Source organism: Nannobrachium achirus (assembly GCF_963921795.1).
Source record: "Nannobrachium achirus genome assembly, chromosome: 16".
Taxonomy (NCBI): Eukaryota; Metazoa; Chordata; class Actinopteri; order Myctophiformes; family Myctophidae; genus Nannobrachium; species Nannobrachium achirus.
This window is the reverse complement of record NC_137823.1, coordinates 38,763,966-38,783,596: the sequence shown is the minus strand read 5'-3', so window position 1 is coordinate 38,783,596 and position 19,631 is coordinate 38,763,966. Positions and strand designations below refer to the sequence as shown.

General features: G+C 43.1%; 1 protein-coding gene across 5 annotated transcripts in view; it reads left to right on the top strand.

Annotated features, from left to right (window-relative positions):
* ino80 (INO80 complex ATPase subunit) overlaps positions 1–19,631 on the top strand; it is a 97,974-nt gene that overhangs the window by 9,089 nt on the left and 69,254 nt on the right. For all 5 annotated transcript variants that reach the window (XM_080744242.1, XM_080744241.1, XM_080744238.1 and 2 more), the window contains exons 5-20: positions 2,062–2,129; positions 2,484–2,633; positions 2,764–2,884; positions 3,644–3,849; positions 4,218–4,271; positions 4,835–5,038; positions 5,323–5,515; positions 6,654–6,721; positions 6,926–7,195; positions 8,016–8,096; positions 8,379–8,474; positions 11,400–11,459; positions 12,365–12,507; positions 13,533–13,617; positions 13,808–13,925; positions 16,717–16,802. In XM_080744242.1, the coding sequence (XP_080600368.1) occupies positions 2,062–2,129; positions 2,484–2,633; positions 2,764–2,884; positions 3,644–3,849; positions 4,218–4,271; positions 4,835–5,038; positions 5,323–5,515; positions 6,654–6,721; positions 6,926–7,195; positions 8,016–8,096; positions 8,379–8,474; positions 11,400–11,459; positions 12,365–12,507; positions 13,533–13,617; positions 13,808–13,925; positions 16,717–16,802 (2,003 nt within the window). The remainder of the gene's footprint in view (positions 1–2,061; positions 2,130–2,483; positions 2,634–2,763; positions 2,885–3,643; positions 3,850–4,217; positions 4,272–4,834; positions 5,039–5,322; positions 5,516–6,653; positions 6,722–6,925; positions 7,196–8,015; positions 8,097–8,378; positions 8,475–11,399; positions 11,460–12,364; positions 12,508–13,532; positions 13,618–13,807; positions 13,926–16,716; positions 16,803–19,631) is intronic.

The window sequence follows — 19,631 nt, the reverse complement described above, 5'->3', positions numbered from 1 at the left end:
TTGAAGGTTGAATCTCCAGATATGGAGATAACCAACACATCACTCCATATATGGAGATAACCGACGAATCTCACTAAGTCTGACCTCACAAGCCCCATATTTGGACACGAACAACATATAACTCCATATATAGAGACATAGCTGCTGACATCAGTATGACATCACACTGCTGACATCAGTATGACATCACACCGTACACAAATGACCCTTATATAAGACCGGCATTATCTACCGACAGATTAGATGCAAGCAGGATCTCGACTCTGACACAACTCATCGGCTCATAAACTGGTTCTCCCTCCATATATGGAGATAACCGACGAATCTCACTAAGTCTGACCTCACAAGCCCCATATTTGGACACGGACAACATATAACTCCATATATAGAGACATAGCTGCTGACATCAGTATGACATCACACTGCTGACATCAGTATGACATCACACCGTACACAAATGACCCTGACGGCACACACCAAGCAGTGTGATGTCATACTGATGCGGAGATATGAGCAGGGCAAAGGTGTGACGTGTGACGTGTGACCGACGGACGGACGGACGGACGGACGGACGGACGGACGGACGGACGGACGGCCGGTGGAGGTTTTGATACTAAACTGCGACCTGACGGTCGCAATAATTCAGGGGTCTTCAACGTTTTCGGGCCAAGGACCCCTTAGCTGAGAGAGAGATGAAGCAGGGACCCTACATATCGTATAAAATTGTGTTGCAGATGTTCATTGATTTCTTATACAGCCTGGGCTTGTTTGACAGCACAGTAGCATCTGTGTAGGTTGGAGTAATGTGTATTGTCATACATTTAACCACTTGAACTGTCAATACCTACTCGTCTGCTCTTTTTTTCCCCTCTACACCAATCCTCTGTGCCAAAACTTAGCCGATCTACAAGCTTACAACGCCTCGCAACGTGAGGCGTTGTGAGCTTGTAGATCTGCTATTTTTTGGGCTAATGTTGACCTAGAATAGGGATGCTAGGGTTGATTAAGTGATTAATGACGGTCGCAATAATTCAGGGGTCTTCAACGTTTTCGGGCCAAGGACCCCTTAGCTGAGAGAGAGATGAAGCAGGGACCCTACATATCGTATAAAATTGTGTTGCAGATGTTCATTGATTTCTTATACAGCCTGGGCTTGTTTGACAGCACAGTAGCATCTGTGTAGGTTGGAGTAATGTGTATTTTCATACATTTAACCACTTGAACTGTCAATACCTACTCGTCTGCTCTTTTTTCCCCCTCTACACCAATCCTCTGTGCCAAAACTTAGCCGATCTACAAGCTTACAACGCCTCGCAACGTGAGGCGTTGTGAGCTTGTAGATCTGCAATTTTTTGGGCTAATGTTGACCTAGAATAGGGATGCTAGGGTTGATTAAGTGATTAATGTAAAAAACATGATCCTATCACACAAAGATTTGGCGGCCCCCCTGTAGTAACTCTGAGGACCTCCTAGGGGTCCCGGACCCCCTGTTGAAGATCTCTGATATAATTCATTTAGTGAATCTTCTCTGTCGGGTGGAAACCTGTCCAAATTAAGTCCATAACAGTTACTTTCCTGGATTCCAATTCGAAAATACTAAAAGTAGCAGATCGACAAGCTCAAAACACATGGCTTCGCGCCGCGTTTCGAGCTTGTGGATCTGCTGCTTTTGTGCCTCCGTGTGACACTGTAGTATGATCAAGGAGGGCGTTCATTTATGGAAAAACACAAAAATCTATACATGGAGAGATAACAAAACATAATTACCCAGATCATTGTATGATCAGTATAGTCAGTATATTCATCATGGATGTATTGCGAGTCATTGTATTCATTGATTGAAGACTTTATTCAAAGTTTGCATAGGAAAAGGTACAGTTTCATGACGGAGATCCTAGAAAAGCACTTGGCTTATTTACACACAGGAAACCATTGAAGTATCTCATATAACATTGAATGACAGACGGATAGAACACAGTACTATGCAGTAGAAATAGTCAGGGGAAAAAAAGGAAAATACAAATAAAATAAAAAAACGGTTCATGTCTTTATCCTCCACAGACCAGAAAGCAGACAAGGCCAGCCTCTACAACTTCTCCAAACTGAAGAAGAACAGAAAATGGCTCAAGGTGATTCCCAGTTCTGGTGTCTTTTAGTATTGCTGCTTTTTCTATCCTCTGCTAGGATCCTACCAAGATCTACAAGCTCACAGCACATTGCAACGTGACGCGTTGTGTGCTTTAAGATCATCTACTTTGTGAATGTTAGCCGCCAGAATAGGAATGCTAAAGTGAAGTGAAGGGATAACATTTTAAGGTTGTGTCGCTCACTAACATCTATTCTTTCTTCTTTTCTCTCTCTTTCTCTTTCTCTCTCTCTCTCTCTCTCTCTCTCTCTCTCTCTCTGTCTCTCTCTCTCTCTCTCTCTCTCTCTCTCTCTCTCTCTCTCTCTCTCACTCTCTCTCTCTCGCTCTCTCTCTGTAGAGTATTCTGTTGAGTGATGACACCACGGATTCGGACTCAGACGACTCGGATGACTCCGACCTGTGTGTGTCCAGAGAGGAGCTGCAGGACATGTTGAGGCTGCACCGCTACACCAGACTGCACCAGAGCAAGTTCCAGTCTGACCACGAGGTTTGCAAACGCACGCACGCACGCACGCACGCACACACACACACACACACACACACACACACACACACACACACACACACACACACACACACACACACACACTGACAGAGCTGTGTTCTGTGTGTCTCAGCTCCATCAGTATCAGTACTACAGCACTGGACTGCTCTCCACCCATGACCCCTTCTATGAACAACAGCGCCACCTGCTGGGAACTAAGAAGAAGAAGATCAAAGATGAGAAGAAGTTTAAAGGTGAGACAACTTCAACTATTTACATACTAGTCTATCTAGACAACAATATATACAATTCTAATAAAAAACAACTGACTTAAAATGACAAAAAGTTCTCCATAACGGCTACAGCTGTCCGTGTTGTAAGAGTCCGAACATATTGGCCTAGATGGGGGTCCATGGCTCTTCAAACACGATTTCCATAAATGTGTATTGTTTGTTTGTTTGTTACCTTTATTTAGACTCGGAAATACAATTGAGCGCAAGCACTCATTTACAACGTAACCGAGATTGTACAACAATGAAAAACAACATACATGTATACATTTCCAGACATCATTTGAAATAATCAAAAAGAGAATACTTGAAAACTGTAGAAAGTTCAAGAAACTAAAAGCTAAATTAATTAAACATATACAGTATATATATATACACATTTATTGTTTATGAAAATGCTAAATTATAGCAGCATTTAAAATGATCTGTCGTTCTGTCTTTAAATGTAACAACACCTAAGACATGTTTAAGGTGAAGAAATTACTCTTTAATTTGTTTATATTTATATGATTTACTGCGAGTACTCTTAAAATTGGAGGGAAAAAAGTTGCACACTCCCACTCCATATGCAGTAATTCTAATTAATGTAATTTCGGCACTTAGGCCTTCTTCAGAATTAACAAATGGCTGACACCGACATTAAGCCTCTCCGACCTACTTGCGTACTTATATTTCTGTGATTTAAATAAATACATTCTTCCTGTCTCTGTTCTTTGCCATCAGCCAAGCTGAAGAAGGTGAAGAAGAAGAAGAAGAGAGGAGAGGGGGACTTCCTGGAGGAGGGGCGCCCCTACATCTCCAAGATCTTCGCCAAGTTCTCCCACGATGCACCTCTGCCCGTCGTCAAGAAGAAACACCTGACGGTCGAGCAGCTGAACGCTCGGCGGCGCAAAGTCTGGCTGGCTATCGCCAAGAAAGAAATCCCCAAGGTCAGGATGTATACCTCATTAACATAACGAGTAACACCAGATTGACATCTGATTATCACTTGATCAATCTGGGAACTCATTTGGTAAATAAAAATGTGGGAAAAGATTATTTTCTTCTTAGTGTTTGCCCCCAAAATTACATAGATTTGGCCACGGACCCCCATCTCAAAATATGTTATTCCAGGGACCACCCAGAAGCAAATATTTGAGCTTTTAAAAAGATATATTCAAAGACTTGCAAAACAAAATCTAGATTTTTCAAAAATAGTTAAAGCATTAAATAATTCTAGGCTAAATGGGTTAACAGTGTTTATTATATCTGATTATTTGCACTGTTGTAACTGTCCCGTTCATATCTTTTCTTACAGACATTCAAGCAGAAGACGTCTGCTAAGAACCTTGTCCTGACCAACGCGAAGAAGGTAGGCAGTGAGGTTTGGCGCGTGTTAAATGCCGTCGTATGCACATTTCTGCAGAAAGACACCATGTTGTTTACCGTCGTATGCACATTTCTGCAGAAAGATGTTGTTTCTAGCCTCACGTGGCCAGACTATATCCTAGTGTTGATTTTGACAGCAAATCTCGATTTAGTTTTAATCATGTTTTATTCACCTGAATCTCTAGTTTTAGTCGACTAAATAATAAAATATGTATTCAACTAAATCTACAATTGATATTGTCGACAAATAATTCTTTTCGCAAGCCTTTATGGCGTCGATCAGCTATTTCCAGCTTGCAACCAAGTGTAAAGTCAGCCACCAAGGCTTGCCAAAATAAATACATTTTAGTCGACAAATTCAACTGTAGATTTAGTCGACTAAAACTAAAACATTTCAGATGACTAAAATATGATTAAAACTGAAGTTTTATTCAAAAGACAACATTTTGACAAAATCAAAATTTGCTGTCAAAATCAACACTGGTTCAAGTCAACAAAATGAACACAGCCTTGACAGTGTGGAACGTGTGTTGTTGTCCCGTCCAGTTGGCTCACCAGTGCATGAGGGAGGTCCGCCGCGCCGCCATCCAGGCCCAGAAGAACTGCAAGGAGACGCTGCCTCGCGCCCGCCGCCTCACCAAGGAGATGATGCTCTACTGGAAGAAGTACGACAAGGTGGAGAAGGAGCACCGCAAGAGGGCCGAGAAGGAGGCGCTGGAGCAACGCAAACTGGACGAGGAGATGAGGGAGGTAGGTGACGACCAGTGGTGTAAAGTAACTAAGTACAAGTACTGAACGTATGTACAATTTTTTGATACTTTTACTTTACAAAAGTTTTTGAATACATTTGAAAACTTGGGACATTTAGCATAAATAGTACTTTCTATTTTTGTTACTTTAAGTACAATTTTGTACTTTTACATTTTGAATTCCAGACTTGTCTCTCCTATTACTGTCCTGTCCTCCTATTACGTGAGCTGTCTGTGTTTTTTCGATAACTTCTTTCATTTATTCTCCTCCCCTCCCCTCCCCAGGCTAAGCGCCAGCAGCGTAAGCTGAACTTCCTCATCACGCAGACAGAGCTGTACGCTCACTTCATGGGGGGAAAGACCACAGCGGGAGAGGCCAGCCAGGAGGACATCCTCAGGAGGCTGGACGATACCTCCTCCCACAGACAGATCGACATCGGGGGAGGGGTGATGGTCAACGTTGGACACGAGGACTATGGTAGGCAAAACAAAACTATTCAAGATGATGTCTCTTAGCAAAATGGAAGCACACCATTTCCGATGAAGCCAAGCGATTTGACATATGGCTTGAGTGTGTGCCACGAAAACTGGGAGGAGTCAAGTGCCAAACTTTGGGCCGTCTTTTTCCCATCTTCCCATTAAAGTCAATGAAAGCCTGAATTCACGAATACATTAACTCTTAGCCAGCCAAATCGCCTTCCATCGCCATTTTGAGGAGGGTGAGGCAGCCAGATCGCCAAACGTCGCCTTGGGGATCATTTTCTGATCATTTTGGTATTTTTTTGACATTTTTTGAGCTATAAATGACCTTTCTAGCTTAATTTTAGTCTAAAGTTACATATTCGAAGGAAGTGACATCATCGATGACGTAACCCGGAAGTCGTTCGGCCATAACATAGAATGGGCCTTTTTACAGCATTGAATGTTGACGTTTTTCTTATCAAACTTTACCATATTTAGACCGATTTTCATTCGGAAAAAAATGGCTGGACTGACAGATTGGTCACTCAAGAGCAAAAACGAGTGTAAATGGCGTGCGCACGACGTTCGGATCGTGTTTTATAGCTCCCGTTCGGCGGACCGGGAGACATAATGGCCGCCAATGGGCGCCGCCATTATGGGTCTACTGCTGTCCACTTGCTAGTCCAGACTCTAGGAGATTATCGTTGGGCACACTCTAGTGGATAGTACTAGTACTACATTCTACAACAATATGATCCCTGTTGGGTTAGATTAAAGCTAACTTGGAAATTAATAAAATTCCTGGCAGTATAGGCGCACAAGCCTATTGTAAATGGCTAAGAATGAGTTTAACACACTGACTGCCAGACTTTATTTTGATTGATGGCCCTTGATGCCAGCCATTCTGTTTAATTTCACCATGAACATGAGATTTACTACCAATCCGGGTGATGTAGAGTTGAGAATCAAAGGTCTTATGAATTTCCTGGCTGATTTGTTTATTTTTGGAAAACAAGTTCTTATATGACGCATGCAGCAATGCTAAGATGACCCTATGATTCCCAGGGTATAATGGAGTGACGCCTAAGATCACTAACTACGATACTGTACACATGTTTACATTTATTAACATTTCTTTTGTGTTCTGTTTCCAGACAGTGACTATTACAAGTCTCAGGCTCTGAGGAATGCCAGGGAAGCCTACCACATTCACCAGGAGAGAGTAAGTACACCTTTACAAGCAATTCAATTCAAAGGAGCTTTATTGGCATTAGAAAACAAGTAGAGTCAAGTTGAGTTGAGCAGCTGGTATACGTATAGAAAAACCAATGGATAGAGATGTTCCGCCACCCCTCGCCCCCACACAAACAACGTGCTTCCCCTCACCATCTCCCTGCTAATATCCAAGTGTTTTTCCCCCGTTCAGACGAGGATATTTGACGAGGAGGCTAAGCCCAGCCGCGGTGCGTGCCCCATTGGCGTGAGCGTGCATGCCGGTGGCGTTAGCTTGCACGCTCCCCCTGCGTGCAGCTCGGCGGCTGTGGCGGCGGGGGGCTCGGGGTTCGGAGAGAGCTACAGCCTGGCCAACCCCTCCATCCACGCCGGCGACGAGATCCCACAGCCCATCATGTTCAACGGCAAGCTGAAGGGATACCAGCTGAAAGGCATGAACTGGCTGGCCAACCTCTATGAACAGGTCAGTATGTTATACATGTCTCATGTCTCTGGTTCACAAACTTCTTTCAGGCTAAGGACCACTGTCTGAAAGTGGTTTGTGCCAGGAATCCCCAAAAGCAAAGATTTTAGTTAAAAATGTTTTGCTTTAAAAAAGAAGATTTGCGCACATTACCGAGCGCCTTCCTAGGAAAGTCCTCAATGCACGCCCCGCTGGGAGGAGACCCCGTGGCAGACCAAAGACCAGGTGGAAGGATTACATCTCCAGACTGGCTTGGGAACGCCTCGGTATACTCAAGGGAGTGGAGGAAGTTGCTCGGGATAAAGAAATCTGGAAGTCTCAGTTGGAACTGTCACCCCCGATTCCGGATAAGCGGTTGAAGATGGATGGATGGATGGACACATTTTCAATATTTTTCAAAAATGGCTGATTTACAAGCTGACAGTGCAGAAGTATGCACGCACACACACATGCACGCACGCACACACTCAGTTCAGTTAAATTATATTCAATTCCATTCAATTCAATTCAATACAATTCAATTCAATTCAAAGGGCTTCATTGGCATGGGAAAACATACAATAACACTGCCAAAGCAAAAGTGGAACAGTACAACCAAAGCAAAATAATGTATGTACAATAGAGAGGGAATAGAAGTTAGAACTAATGTGTACTCAGAGCTGTTACATTGCAACTGAGGCAAATATAACTTACAAAACCATAAGAATTATGCATTTGCTCTCTCTCTCTCTCTCTCTCTCTCTCCCTCTCTCATCATGTATTCTAACATCTGTGTTGTATGTAGTTAGTGAGGTGTGTGATGTTCTGTTCTCTCCATCAGGGTATTAATGGCATCTTGGCAGATGAGATGGGCTTGGGGAAGACAGTGCAGAGCATCGCCCTGCTGGCTCACCTGGCTGAGGTGAGACTCCTCACTAGAGATACACGTAGCCTCTATACTACTATATCTACCATTCATCTTACTTTACTGTCGCGTCTGTATTGGCAATTATGCCCACAACTTTTTACCACTTTAAACCTGGAATCCCTAATTTGGGTATCATGTCATTATAGGCAAAAATGTTTTAAAGCAGCCCCCCCCCCCCCCCCCCACACACACACACACACACACACACACACACACACACAGTGTTACAGGAAGCATGAGTTGAATGTGTGTCCTGTGTGTGTCGTTGCTGTGCAGAGAGACAACATCTGGGGTCCGTTCCTCATCATCTCTCCTGCCTCCACGCTCAACAACTGGCACCAGGAGTTCACACGCTTTGTCCCCAAGTTCAAGGTGAGTCCTCTCCTCGTCACCCAAAACAGTGGTTCTCAACCTGTGGGTCGGGACCTCCAGGGGGGTCCCCAGATGATTAGCTTAACGTGCAATGTTTTCTCTCTCAACAGTAAACAAACCGACATAATGTTTAAGTGTATGGAGGGTATCTGCACATTTCTAAAGTGACAATTTAAAATTTAAAATTTTACCTCTAAAATTACAAATTGTCAAATATTAGATCTACATGTTATTAGAGGCAGAAATTTTGAAAATGTTATGCCTCAACTCTTATTATTATTTTGGGGGTCGCGGCCTGAAAAGTTTGAGAACCCTGACCCAAAACACCACCAAAATACGGTCATATTATGGTCAGGTAAAATTGTTCTTGGAATGCCGAAGGGCTTAGCAGGAGCCACTAGAGGGCAGTGTTGCTTCAGACTGACAGGTCTGAGCTCTGAGATAGTTTTGGTAAATGGTAAAAAGGTCATTTATAAAGCAGTTTTATCCTGAGCACTTGTGTGCATCACATTCAGACATTCTCTCTCTCACACACACACACACACACACACACACACACACACACACACACACGGTTTGGCCGGCAGTGCACTGTCCTGTTTTCAAGCTGTGTGTTCCGGTGTCCCGACAAATATCTCTAAAACGCTAATATGTCCCGGTTTTAAACATTCACTTAGTTCAAAATTGTCCTGGGTTTTGGCTGAATTAAAATAATAGTAGCTGTTTTCAGTGGTTACATAGACATTTATCATGTTTGCGTCCCGGTTTGAGCGGCTGAAAATATGGTCCCGGGTAGCTCAGTCGGTAGAGCTCTCGCCTTTGAACCACAAGGTCATGGGTTTGATTCCGGGCACCGCCAACTCAGCGTATGAGTAGCACGGCTTTGCAAGCTGGGCGGCATAGCTCAGGGGTAGAGAAACCGTTATTAGAGCACGAAGGGTTCCCGAAGGGTTCCCAGTTCGAATCCGGGCTCCCCCTGAGTTAATGTCGAAGGGTCCTTGGGCAAGACTCTGAACCCCACATTGCTCCCGGTGAGCAGGTTGGTGGCTTGCATGGTTTCCTCCGCCACCGGTGTATGAATGTGTGCGTGAATGGGTGAATGTAATGCACAATCTCTGTAAAACGCTTTGGATAAAAGCGCTATATAAATGCACCATTTACCATTTACCATTTACTGGGAGCTGATGGTAGGTGTGGCGCTGCACCTCAGCAGTCCATCTCCCAGGGGTCTAGCGCATTGTAACGGGGACAGACTCCCACGTGTTACCGGCTGATACCGACAATAAGCCACTCCCGACCTACTTGTTAGTTCAGTGTCTTGCTCAAGGACACTTCAACACTCAACCACGGAGAGCTGGAAACCTTCCGTTTTGTACTTTCACTTTTGATACTTTAAGTGCTTATTGATGCCAATACGTTTATACTTTTACTCAAGTACATTTTGAATTCCGTACTTCTACTTGTAACACAGTATTACTACATTACAGTATTGATACTTTGACTTAAGTAAAACATTCAAGTACTTTTTCCACCACTGCACTCATGTACACTGTACACACACACACTCGCGCGCGCCGCACACACACGTGACGTGACCCAAAGTAACGTGCATCACTCGAGCTGACGATAAATCAAACCGGTGTGTGTGTGTTTAACTAATGAGCTGTGAAAATATCCAATTTCACAACGCTGCAGATAAGAGCGCTGACATTCCTGTGAATGAAGCAGAGCCAGTGGAACACAATGGATGCTCAGCCTCCATGTGGTGATCCCTTCAGTCAGCAGCTCTTATCACACCGCTGGGATTAATGAAGGAAACTGACTGTAAATGACTGCTGCTCACTTCTGCTGGGGCGTCACAATGGGGGGGAAAAGTGGGACTGGGTTACTAGGGCCCAAGGTGGAGGGGCCTTAATTATGTTGTACTTCTAGCTATTGAAAAATAGCAGATATAGCTCACAGATACAACTCACAGCGCTGCAAGCTTGTAGATCTGCTTTTTTTGAAAAGTACCGTAGTGAAAATGTGTGCAAATCTTTGAAAATATGTATTTTTCTAAGCGAACATTTGTACTCAAATTTTGCTTCTGGGTGGTCCGGTCCGGTCATATTTTGAGATGGGGATTGGGGAGTCTGCGGCCAAATACATGTAATTATGGGGGTCCTTGACATGTAAAAATGTTGAGAACCATTGATTTAGAAGAAGGATTTATAAGGCATTTATAGACTCGGGTCAAAAACATTCAAAGACTTGCAGACATGTTCACGATTTTTCAAAAATAGCAGATCTACAAGCTTCTGTGTCTATCTGCTATTTTTGAACAGGTAAAGCATAACATAATGGTTAAAGTTGTTCAAATCTTAAGTGACACAGATTTGCCTGAAGGAGATGACTGAGATGACTGCTGATCACATCTGCTGTGGTTTAATAAAAAACACCAGCCAGTGATATCTCATTATACCTCACTGTGCTCTTTTATTACAGTGTTGCACGCACACACACACGCACAGCGTGTTGGCATGTCTGTCTTGTGTTTAAAGTGCACCGGAAATTGTAGTTTAATTATGAGATATGAACCTGGACATCAATACTGTAGTAGACGGTTGCCTCCCTCACATTTTCAAATGCTTCCGTCATACAGTCTGGAGCAACGGAAGCTCTGAGAATAAAAGGATAAAGCGGATATGAACCCCTCCTCCCCGCTTCCGTTTCATGTTTACTGTCGTGCAAATTTGTCCTAATATAAATCAAAATAACCGAAGCATATAGCTTGCTGCTTATCAGAAATGGTCATTCTAAAATATAATTTAAGACATTTTAAAATATATTTCCGTGAAGACTAGTATATGAATAATAGCTTCTGCAGTTGGCTTCACAACTCAGTGCTCTTTTTCTCCCTGTAACATGTCTGTTTCTGTCCCTCAGGTGTTACCGTATTGGGGGAACCCTCATGACCGCAAGGTCATTCGGAAATTCTGGAGCCAGGTAAGGATATGATGATGCAATGGAAATGATGGATAAATATTACACTGTCTCTGTCATATGTCCAAAACTGTTACTTTTCAGGATTCAAATTCAAAGGCATTAAAAGTTGAAGATTGAAACATGTTGCTTCGCGAAGCATTTCAAGCTTGTGGTTACTGCTACTACCTGCTTGTGGTTACCTTCTAGTTTTGATGCTTTGGTGAGATGCTATAGTATGATCAAGTAGGGCATTAATTCACGAAAACGCAAGCAAATTGAATAATTATGGTAGCCTGATTTCAGACTCTGCGCTGAACTTGATCTGACATTGTCCCATTGACAAGAGATTTCAAAGGGGAGGGGATTTGAAATTTGAAATTACCAATCACAAGAGATCTGGTGGGAGGGGTTGTGTTTGACTTGTGTGTACACAAAAATATTCCCCCTCCCCCTTTCCTCTATGACAGGCATCAAACAGGTCGTTGTCTTTGATGCTAACGAGGTGTGCACAACCCCCCTTTGAAGTTCAAAGGGAGCTTTGGCTGAGCTCCCCCCTCCACTGTTTCTGTTGATTTTCAAAAGTTAGATCCACCCCCTCCTCCGTCTTGCATTGATTTCATTGGCTGGTACGCCAAGATACCATATCAAGTTAAGCGTCATATGACAACACCAGACCAAGAGAACCAGTCCGCTCAGAGAGTGGGCGGGTCTATGGGCTGGAGCCAGGCAATACTCGACAGCAACAATCGTGAATTTACGGAGCATCCTCTCTCTCTCTCTCTCTCTCTCTCTCTCTGTGTGTGTGTGTGTGTGTGTGTGTGTGTGTGTGTGTGTGTGTGTGTGTGTGTGTGTGTGTGTGTGTGTGTGTGTGTGTGTGTGTGTGTGTGTGTGTGTGTGTGTGTGTGTGTGTGTGCGTGCGTGCGTAGAAAACGGTGTACACACAGAACGCTCCGTTCCACGTAGTGATCACCAGCTACCAGCTGGTGGTCCAGGACGTGAAGTACTTCCAGAGGGTGAAGTGGCAGTACATGGTCCTGGACGAGGCCCAGGCCCTGAAGAGCAGCACCAGGTATACACTATTATACAGACACTATATATATGTTACAGTTAGTTTGAGAAACCAGTTAGATTGGGAAAGGAGCGCTTGTTTTTGTTCACCTGGATGTGGAAGAAGCCCATGCATTAGTCCCACGCTGGTGAATGCTAACCTGGTGAATGCTACTATGCCTAATCCTAACCCTAACCTCAGTAAAACTATGCCTAAACCTAACCCTAACCTCAGTAAAGCTATGCCTAAACCTAACCCTAATCCTAACCTCAGTAAAACTATGCCTAAACCTAACCCTAATCCTAACCTCAGTAAAACTATGCCTAAACCTAACCCTAATCCTAACCCTAACCTCAGTCAAATTATTCCTAGTTCCCCGAAGGAGCTACCGCCTGCTCCACCTTGTGCCTAAAAACAAGCGCTCCTTTTCTCAATCTAACTGAATCTCAAACTAACTGTGACATATACATCTAGATATCGCTGTTGTCGGGTGGAAACCTTGTACGTCCAGAACCGTTCGTTTTGTATTTATCATTTAAAAAAAGATTCAAAGTAGTGAAAATAGCCGACCTACAAGCACACAACGCCTTGCGGTTATACACCGAAGTCGAATATTTGCTATTTTTTATTTATTCTTTTTCTCTCTCTTTTTTAAATTATTATTTCTTCATGGTTTATACAGCTTGACTAGATAGGAAGTCATAAGAATATGTTGTCAATGCCCCTGGTAGATGAATTGGTTAATGCTCTATACTCATGTCATGCGTCACGTTTCGTCTCACGGAACCAATTACCTGTGAGAAAAACAGTAATACATGTCCAATAATATGCTTCTCACTTGACTAGTAAAATTGCGCCACCTACTACTTCAACTCCCAAAAATCACATTTTGTGCATAAAATTCTCATTTAGTTGTTCAGACTTTCCGTTTTATGGAAACCCACTTACTGATTGTGTCACTGCTGAAGTTGAATGTTGATCTATACGGCTAATAGGTGACGTGTGTGCGGGTGTGTGTGTGTGTGCGTGCGTGCGTGTGTGGACAGTGTTCGATGGAAGATTCTCTTACAGTTCCAGTGTAGGAACAGACTGCTGCTCACTGGAACACCCATCCAGAACACCATGGCTGAGGTCAGTATTGTGCATGTGTGTGTTCCTGTATGTGTGTGATCTACAGTGAGCTTGTATATCTGCTATTTTTAATAGTTAAAAAGCATGAAATAATGGTTAAAGTGGGGACACAGATATGCGTACCGGTCTAAATGGGTTAAAATGTCCTCACAAGTATAATAATACAAACCTCTGTGCGTGTGTGTGTCAGCTGTGGGCTCTGCTCCACTTCATCATGCCTACGCTGTTCGACTCCCACGACGAGTTCAACGAGTGGTTCTCCAAGGACATCGAGAGCCACGCCGAGAACAAGTCGGCCATCGACGAGAGTGAGTACAACAACAGCTCTAAAATTAAATAAAATGGATTACCAGGATTAAAAAGCATTTAAAACATAAATGTCATGCTAGAGCTGGTGTGCGGTGCCTTTTGTGAGGTCACCAAAATCAGTAACAGCAAATTACAAGGCAATCCATTATGTAATGTTTTGAAATATCACCGCTGTCTGGTGGAAAAGAAACAGTATTTTTCAGGAAATGGACAACTGTGAATGCAATGTAGTTATTATTTAGTCACAAGATCTTGTAATACTTTTCATTGGTTCAATATCCTATGTTGAATTAAAATTGGCTTTATTGGGAATGGTGGTCAGGCGGACGGACCACGGCCATGTCACTCTGACTCAAACATAACCATTTAAACAAACCCGATAACACCCATATATAGGCATGACCATGGCCACGTCTCAGACATATCGGTTGGATCGGCGGTGTGACATACAGTAGGTGAACTCCAGCTTATAAAACCCACTGACACACCACTTTAACTCTCAAAATGTTTCAGAAATAGCAAAAATGGTCGATCTACAAGCTGAGAGAGATGCCTGCAACAAAGCAGAAAGCCCGCAACACTCCAATTTAGATACAGTCTTTTCAGTGCACGGCTCAGAAGAACATGCGAAGTGAAGAAGTTGCCAGCACTCAAAATCTCCTTTTAAAAGTTTTTATTTACCTCACAACAGGCTCAAAACGGACATGTTTTAACCAACTCGGTCTTCATCAGCATTGTAATGACCCTAACCCTAACTTCTTCACTTCGATCTACAAGCTCACACTGATCTACAAGCTCACACTGTTTCGTGATGTGGCACGCTGTGAGCTTGTAGATCTGCCAATTTAACTACTTTCGCTGAAATATGGAGATACAGTACAAGGTTTCTGCCTGACAGTCCTGGTGTCTTATTTGGGAGGAAAGTAGGTGAACAGACAGACAGACGGACTGAATAACTCTGTCATCCGAGAGCCCCGCTGTTAGCGAGTCAAAAAAGATCAGAAAAGAAAAGTACATTTGTTTATATAAAGACCTTATTGTAGCCAACTGTTTGGGGGGGGGGGGTGTTTCTTTACTGCTTTCTCTGCCAGCTGACATCATGTGTTTTTTTCTCTCCGCTCCATTAACGTGTGGTTTATGTGTTCAGTTGTGATGTGATGTGTGTGTTTGCTGTCCAGACTACAGCTCTCCAGGCTCGCTGAAAGAATGTTCAAAGTGTTTCATAGCCCAGGAGGTCTGGGCTGTTCCCCTCTCTGTTGTTCAAAATCCCCCCTCAGTCACGTACAGAGACCTCTCCTCTCCATAAAGGGACTCAGAACCCACACAGCTCCTGGGCTTTCCCCCCTCTCCCCTCTCTGCAGTGTTGGACAGAGAGTTACTCTTATCTTCATATTCTCACTTTTAGTGTTTTTTCCCCCCGTAAATTAACGGCCTACTTGATCATACTACAGCGTCACACAGAAGCACCAGAAGTAGCAAATCCACATGCTGCGTTTTCAGCTTGTTGATCTGCTACTTTTGATGCTTTTTGAATTTCCAATAATTTTACTTCTACTCCACTACATCTGGGATCCAAATATTGTACTTTTACTCCACTACATTTATTTGAAAACTTTAGTTACTAGTTACTTTGCAGGTGTAAATTATAATATTATAAAACACTCATTAACCCACTTTAGCCCTATTTTATACCATGGCTATTTTCAAACATTTAGTACTTTTACTTTTGGTACTTTAAGTACATTTTGAATTATGAACATTTACTTGTAACCTAGTACGTCTACAGTGCCGTAATGATACTTTTACTTAAGCACAAGATGTGAGTACTTTTTCCACCATTGGAATCCTGGAGAAGTTTTGGAGATATGAGGTTTCTACCCGACACAGACGATATAAGAGTTCATATCTCCGGCATGGTTGAGGGCTCGTTGAATTCCACCCGATGCTGCCGCCTTCAGAGGAAAAAGTCTGATTTAGGACTTGGGCAGGGGTAATATCTGCCTTTTGGCTTAGAAAGGAGCTGACGTGTTTTTTTCACCGGTCCATTAGCCTGTGGTTTATGTGTTTTGTTCCTGCTGAAGGTTGTGATGTGATGTGATGTGTTGTGATTGTGTGCGTTGTATGGTTTATGTGTAGATGTGTTGTTTGTATTGTTATGTGTGTTGTGGTTGCAGACCAGCTGTCCAGCTGTGATGTGATGTGTGTTTGTGTGTATGGTTTATGTGTAGATGTATGTTGTGATGTGATCTGATGTGTGTTGTTGTGATGTGTGTGTTGTCGTTTCAGACCAGCTGTCCAGTGGTTTATGTGTGTAGTAGGGTTGGGACGATATGAGATGATTTCATGTCACGATTATGACCAAAGAAATCACGATTTTCGATATTATCGCGATAATCAAAAATCCCCAACATCCATTATCCTGGGGCGGAACATTTGCCAAAAAATAGCAGATCTACAAGCTCACAACGCGACACATTTGTGACACGTTGTAAGCTTGTAGATCAATTATATTTGGGGCAAAGAGATTTGGTTGAGACTCAGAGTGAAAAAAAAGACTATCAAGTACGTATATTATAAGTATGTTTTACCGATAGTGGGTTTAAATGGTACCAGATATGCAGCTCTGCAAATAAAAGGTGAATTGATCCCAGTCTGACAGAGGACGATATCACGATAAATTAAATCTCCACAATACGATTATTGTGAGTGTTTTATATCACGATAAACGATAATATCGCTTATCATCCCATCCCTAGTGTCGTTATGATGTGATGTGTGTTGTGGTTTCAGACCAGCTGTCCAGGCTGCACATGATCCTCAAACCCTTCATGCTGAGGAGGATCAAGAAGGACGTGGAGAACGAGCTTTCAGACAAGGTAAGGAGGAGAGACCATTGTCTGTGTGACCCCTCATGTACTGTATAGTAGGGTTGTCTGTGTGACCCCTCATGTACTGTATAGTAGGGTTGTCTGTGTGACCCCTCATGTACTGTATAGTAGGGTTGTCTGTGTGACCCCTCATGTACTGTATAGTAGGGTTGTCTGTGTGACCCCTCATGTACTGTATAGTAGGGTTGTCTGTGTGACCCCTCATGTACTGTATAGTAGGGTTGTCTGTGTGACCCCTCATGTACTGTATAGTAGGGTTGTCTGTGTGACCCCTCATGTACTGTATAGTAGGGTTGTCTGTGTGACCCCTCATGTACTGTATAGTAGGGTTGTCTGTGTGACCCCTCATGTACTGTATAGTAGGGTTGTCTGTGTGACCCCTCATGTACTGTATAGTAGGGTTGTCTGTGTGACCCCTCATGTACTGTATAGTAGGGTTGTCTGTGTGACCCCTCATGTACTGTATAGTAGGGTTGTCTGTGTGACCCCTCATGTACTGTATAGTAGGGCATTAACAGAAAAGTCGACAGAGTCGACTTCATTACACAAGTCGACTCCCACCAGAGAAAGTCGAAAGTCGAAGTTAAACAAAAAAGAAAAGAAAAAAAAACGTTCTATCTACATGCTCACAACGCCTCGCGATTCGAGGCGTTGTGAGCATGTACATCGGCTATTTTCACAATTTCTGCCTCTATATATTTGGGATTCGAGGCGTTGTGAGCATGTAGATCGTCTATTTTCACAATTTCTGACTCTATATATTTGACAATTTGGACAATGTTTAATTTGCCATTTTAGATTTATTAAAAAGTACTTAAATTGGCACTTTAAAAATGTGAAGATACCCTCTATGCACTTAAACTTTATGTTTGTTTGTTTACAGTTGAGTTAGAAAACAATGTTTCACATTAAGTTAATCGTCTGGGGACCCCCCAAAATAATTGGGGGGACGTGTGTGATGTGATGACGTCATTAAACGATAAAGTCGACTTCAAGAGTCGAGTCAACTTGCAAAAATCACAAGTCGATAATGCCCTACTGTATAGCAAACATTGGTCTGCCAAACGCACGTCCATTCCACTGCGGTATGGAGTACATTTAAACCATTTTTATAGAAGAAACTTTCCCTCGAAATTAAAAGATTTTCCACAAAAAGATAAAATAATCTGGCATTTTCACGAAATAGGGCTTAAGCCGTAAATTCGTGACGTACTGTATTTTTGAAAGTTGGGGTCCCGGCCGGGATAGAAACACATCGTCTATTGGGGTCTGGAGCTTCATCAGTTTCATCTGATTTATTTATTAATCCGCAGGAGGCGGGTTCAACCCTGCGTACAGAGTTGCACAACAGAGAGTTGTTGGGTGTTTTTCAGTGGTCGAGAGTAGAGTTTTGATGTACTGTACTTTTACTTTTCTTGAGTATTTCCCAGGGCTTGACATTAACTTTCTGAGGCACTTGTCCTTTGGACAAGTACATTTCCCATTCACTTGTCTGGGCACAAAAGTCACTTGTCCGGATAAAATGGTGACATTTCACTGTAATTTCAGAGTCAGACATTGAAATAGAATAAATAACAAAGGGACTGCTAACGACCCCCCTTGCTCCCTCAACTCCATAGTATAGGCAGTGCTTACATACAGCACAAAGCTGCTAGGAGCGTCACGGAAAATGTGAAACCAATAGCCACTTGTCCAATGGACATTTTTCTTGTCCGCAAGGATTTATTACTTGTCCCGGACAACAGGACAAGCCTTAACGTCAAGCCCTATTTCCATGTCTTCTACAACACTACTTGCAGAGGGAACTATGGTACTGTTGAGTCCTTTAACTTGAAACAGATTATTTTTTACATTGTGGTATTGTTGTGGTATATGACAATCAGAGTACTTCTTCCACCAAGTGTTTTCAAACCGAGTCCAGCAGAGTAAAGCCTCTGGAGCAGTGAACAAACACGAATCACTCGATACTTTGACGGATCAATTTATAGAGTAGCTTGTTCTGCTCCTCTCCAGCTGAGAGTTCAGCCTAGATGTTTGTTTGGCACCGGCTGTCTGTGAACCTCTTGTACTTTACTGCTGTTGTTACCTGTTACTGCCCTCTACGTTTTATTGATTCATCACTTCCTCTTGGACACTTTATAGCTGTTTTGAACATCTTTACTCTTTCTTGGGGGAGAACATGACTCATCAGACAGACAGACAGACAGACAGACAGACAGACAGACAGACAGACAGACAGACAGAGTGATTACAGCAATAACCTGGTTTATGTTTACTGAAAATTGAAATCCAACAAAGTGTTTATTTAGAACCCCCTCAAAGAACTCAGATGGTCCCTGGACCCCATTTTGAGATCCACTGTCCTAGATTGTTTTTGAGCGGTGGTCACAACGCTCCTATACGTGGCCGTGTGTGTGGGTCTGTCTGTCTGTCTGACTGCGTGCGTGTCTGTCTGTCTGTCTGTCTGTAGCCTGCAGTAACCTTTTCTGACCACACATGTTAAGGGAGGGGCGCTGTTGTTCAGGCCAGGCCAGACCAGGCACACACACACACACACACACGCACACACACACACACACACACACACACACACACACACACACACACACACACACACACACACACACACAGGGGGGAAGGGGGGGGGGGGGGGGGGACCACCGCTCAGTTCACACGGGTGTGATTTTTACATTACACACTGGTATCGAATCAGTACTCGCTAACGACCGATACGCAAGTTATGGGTATCTGTATTGGGAAGGATATTTTTAAATCGGTACTTCTCTGTGCACGTCAAAAGTAATATTCAGATTAAAT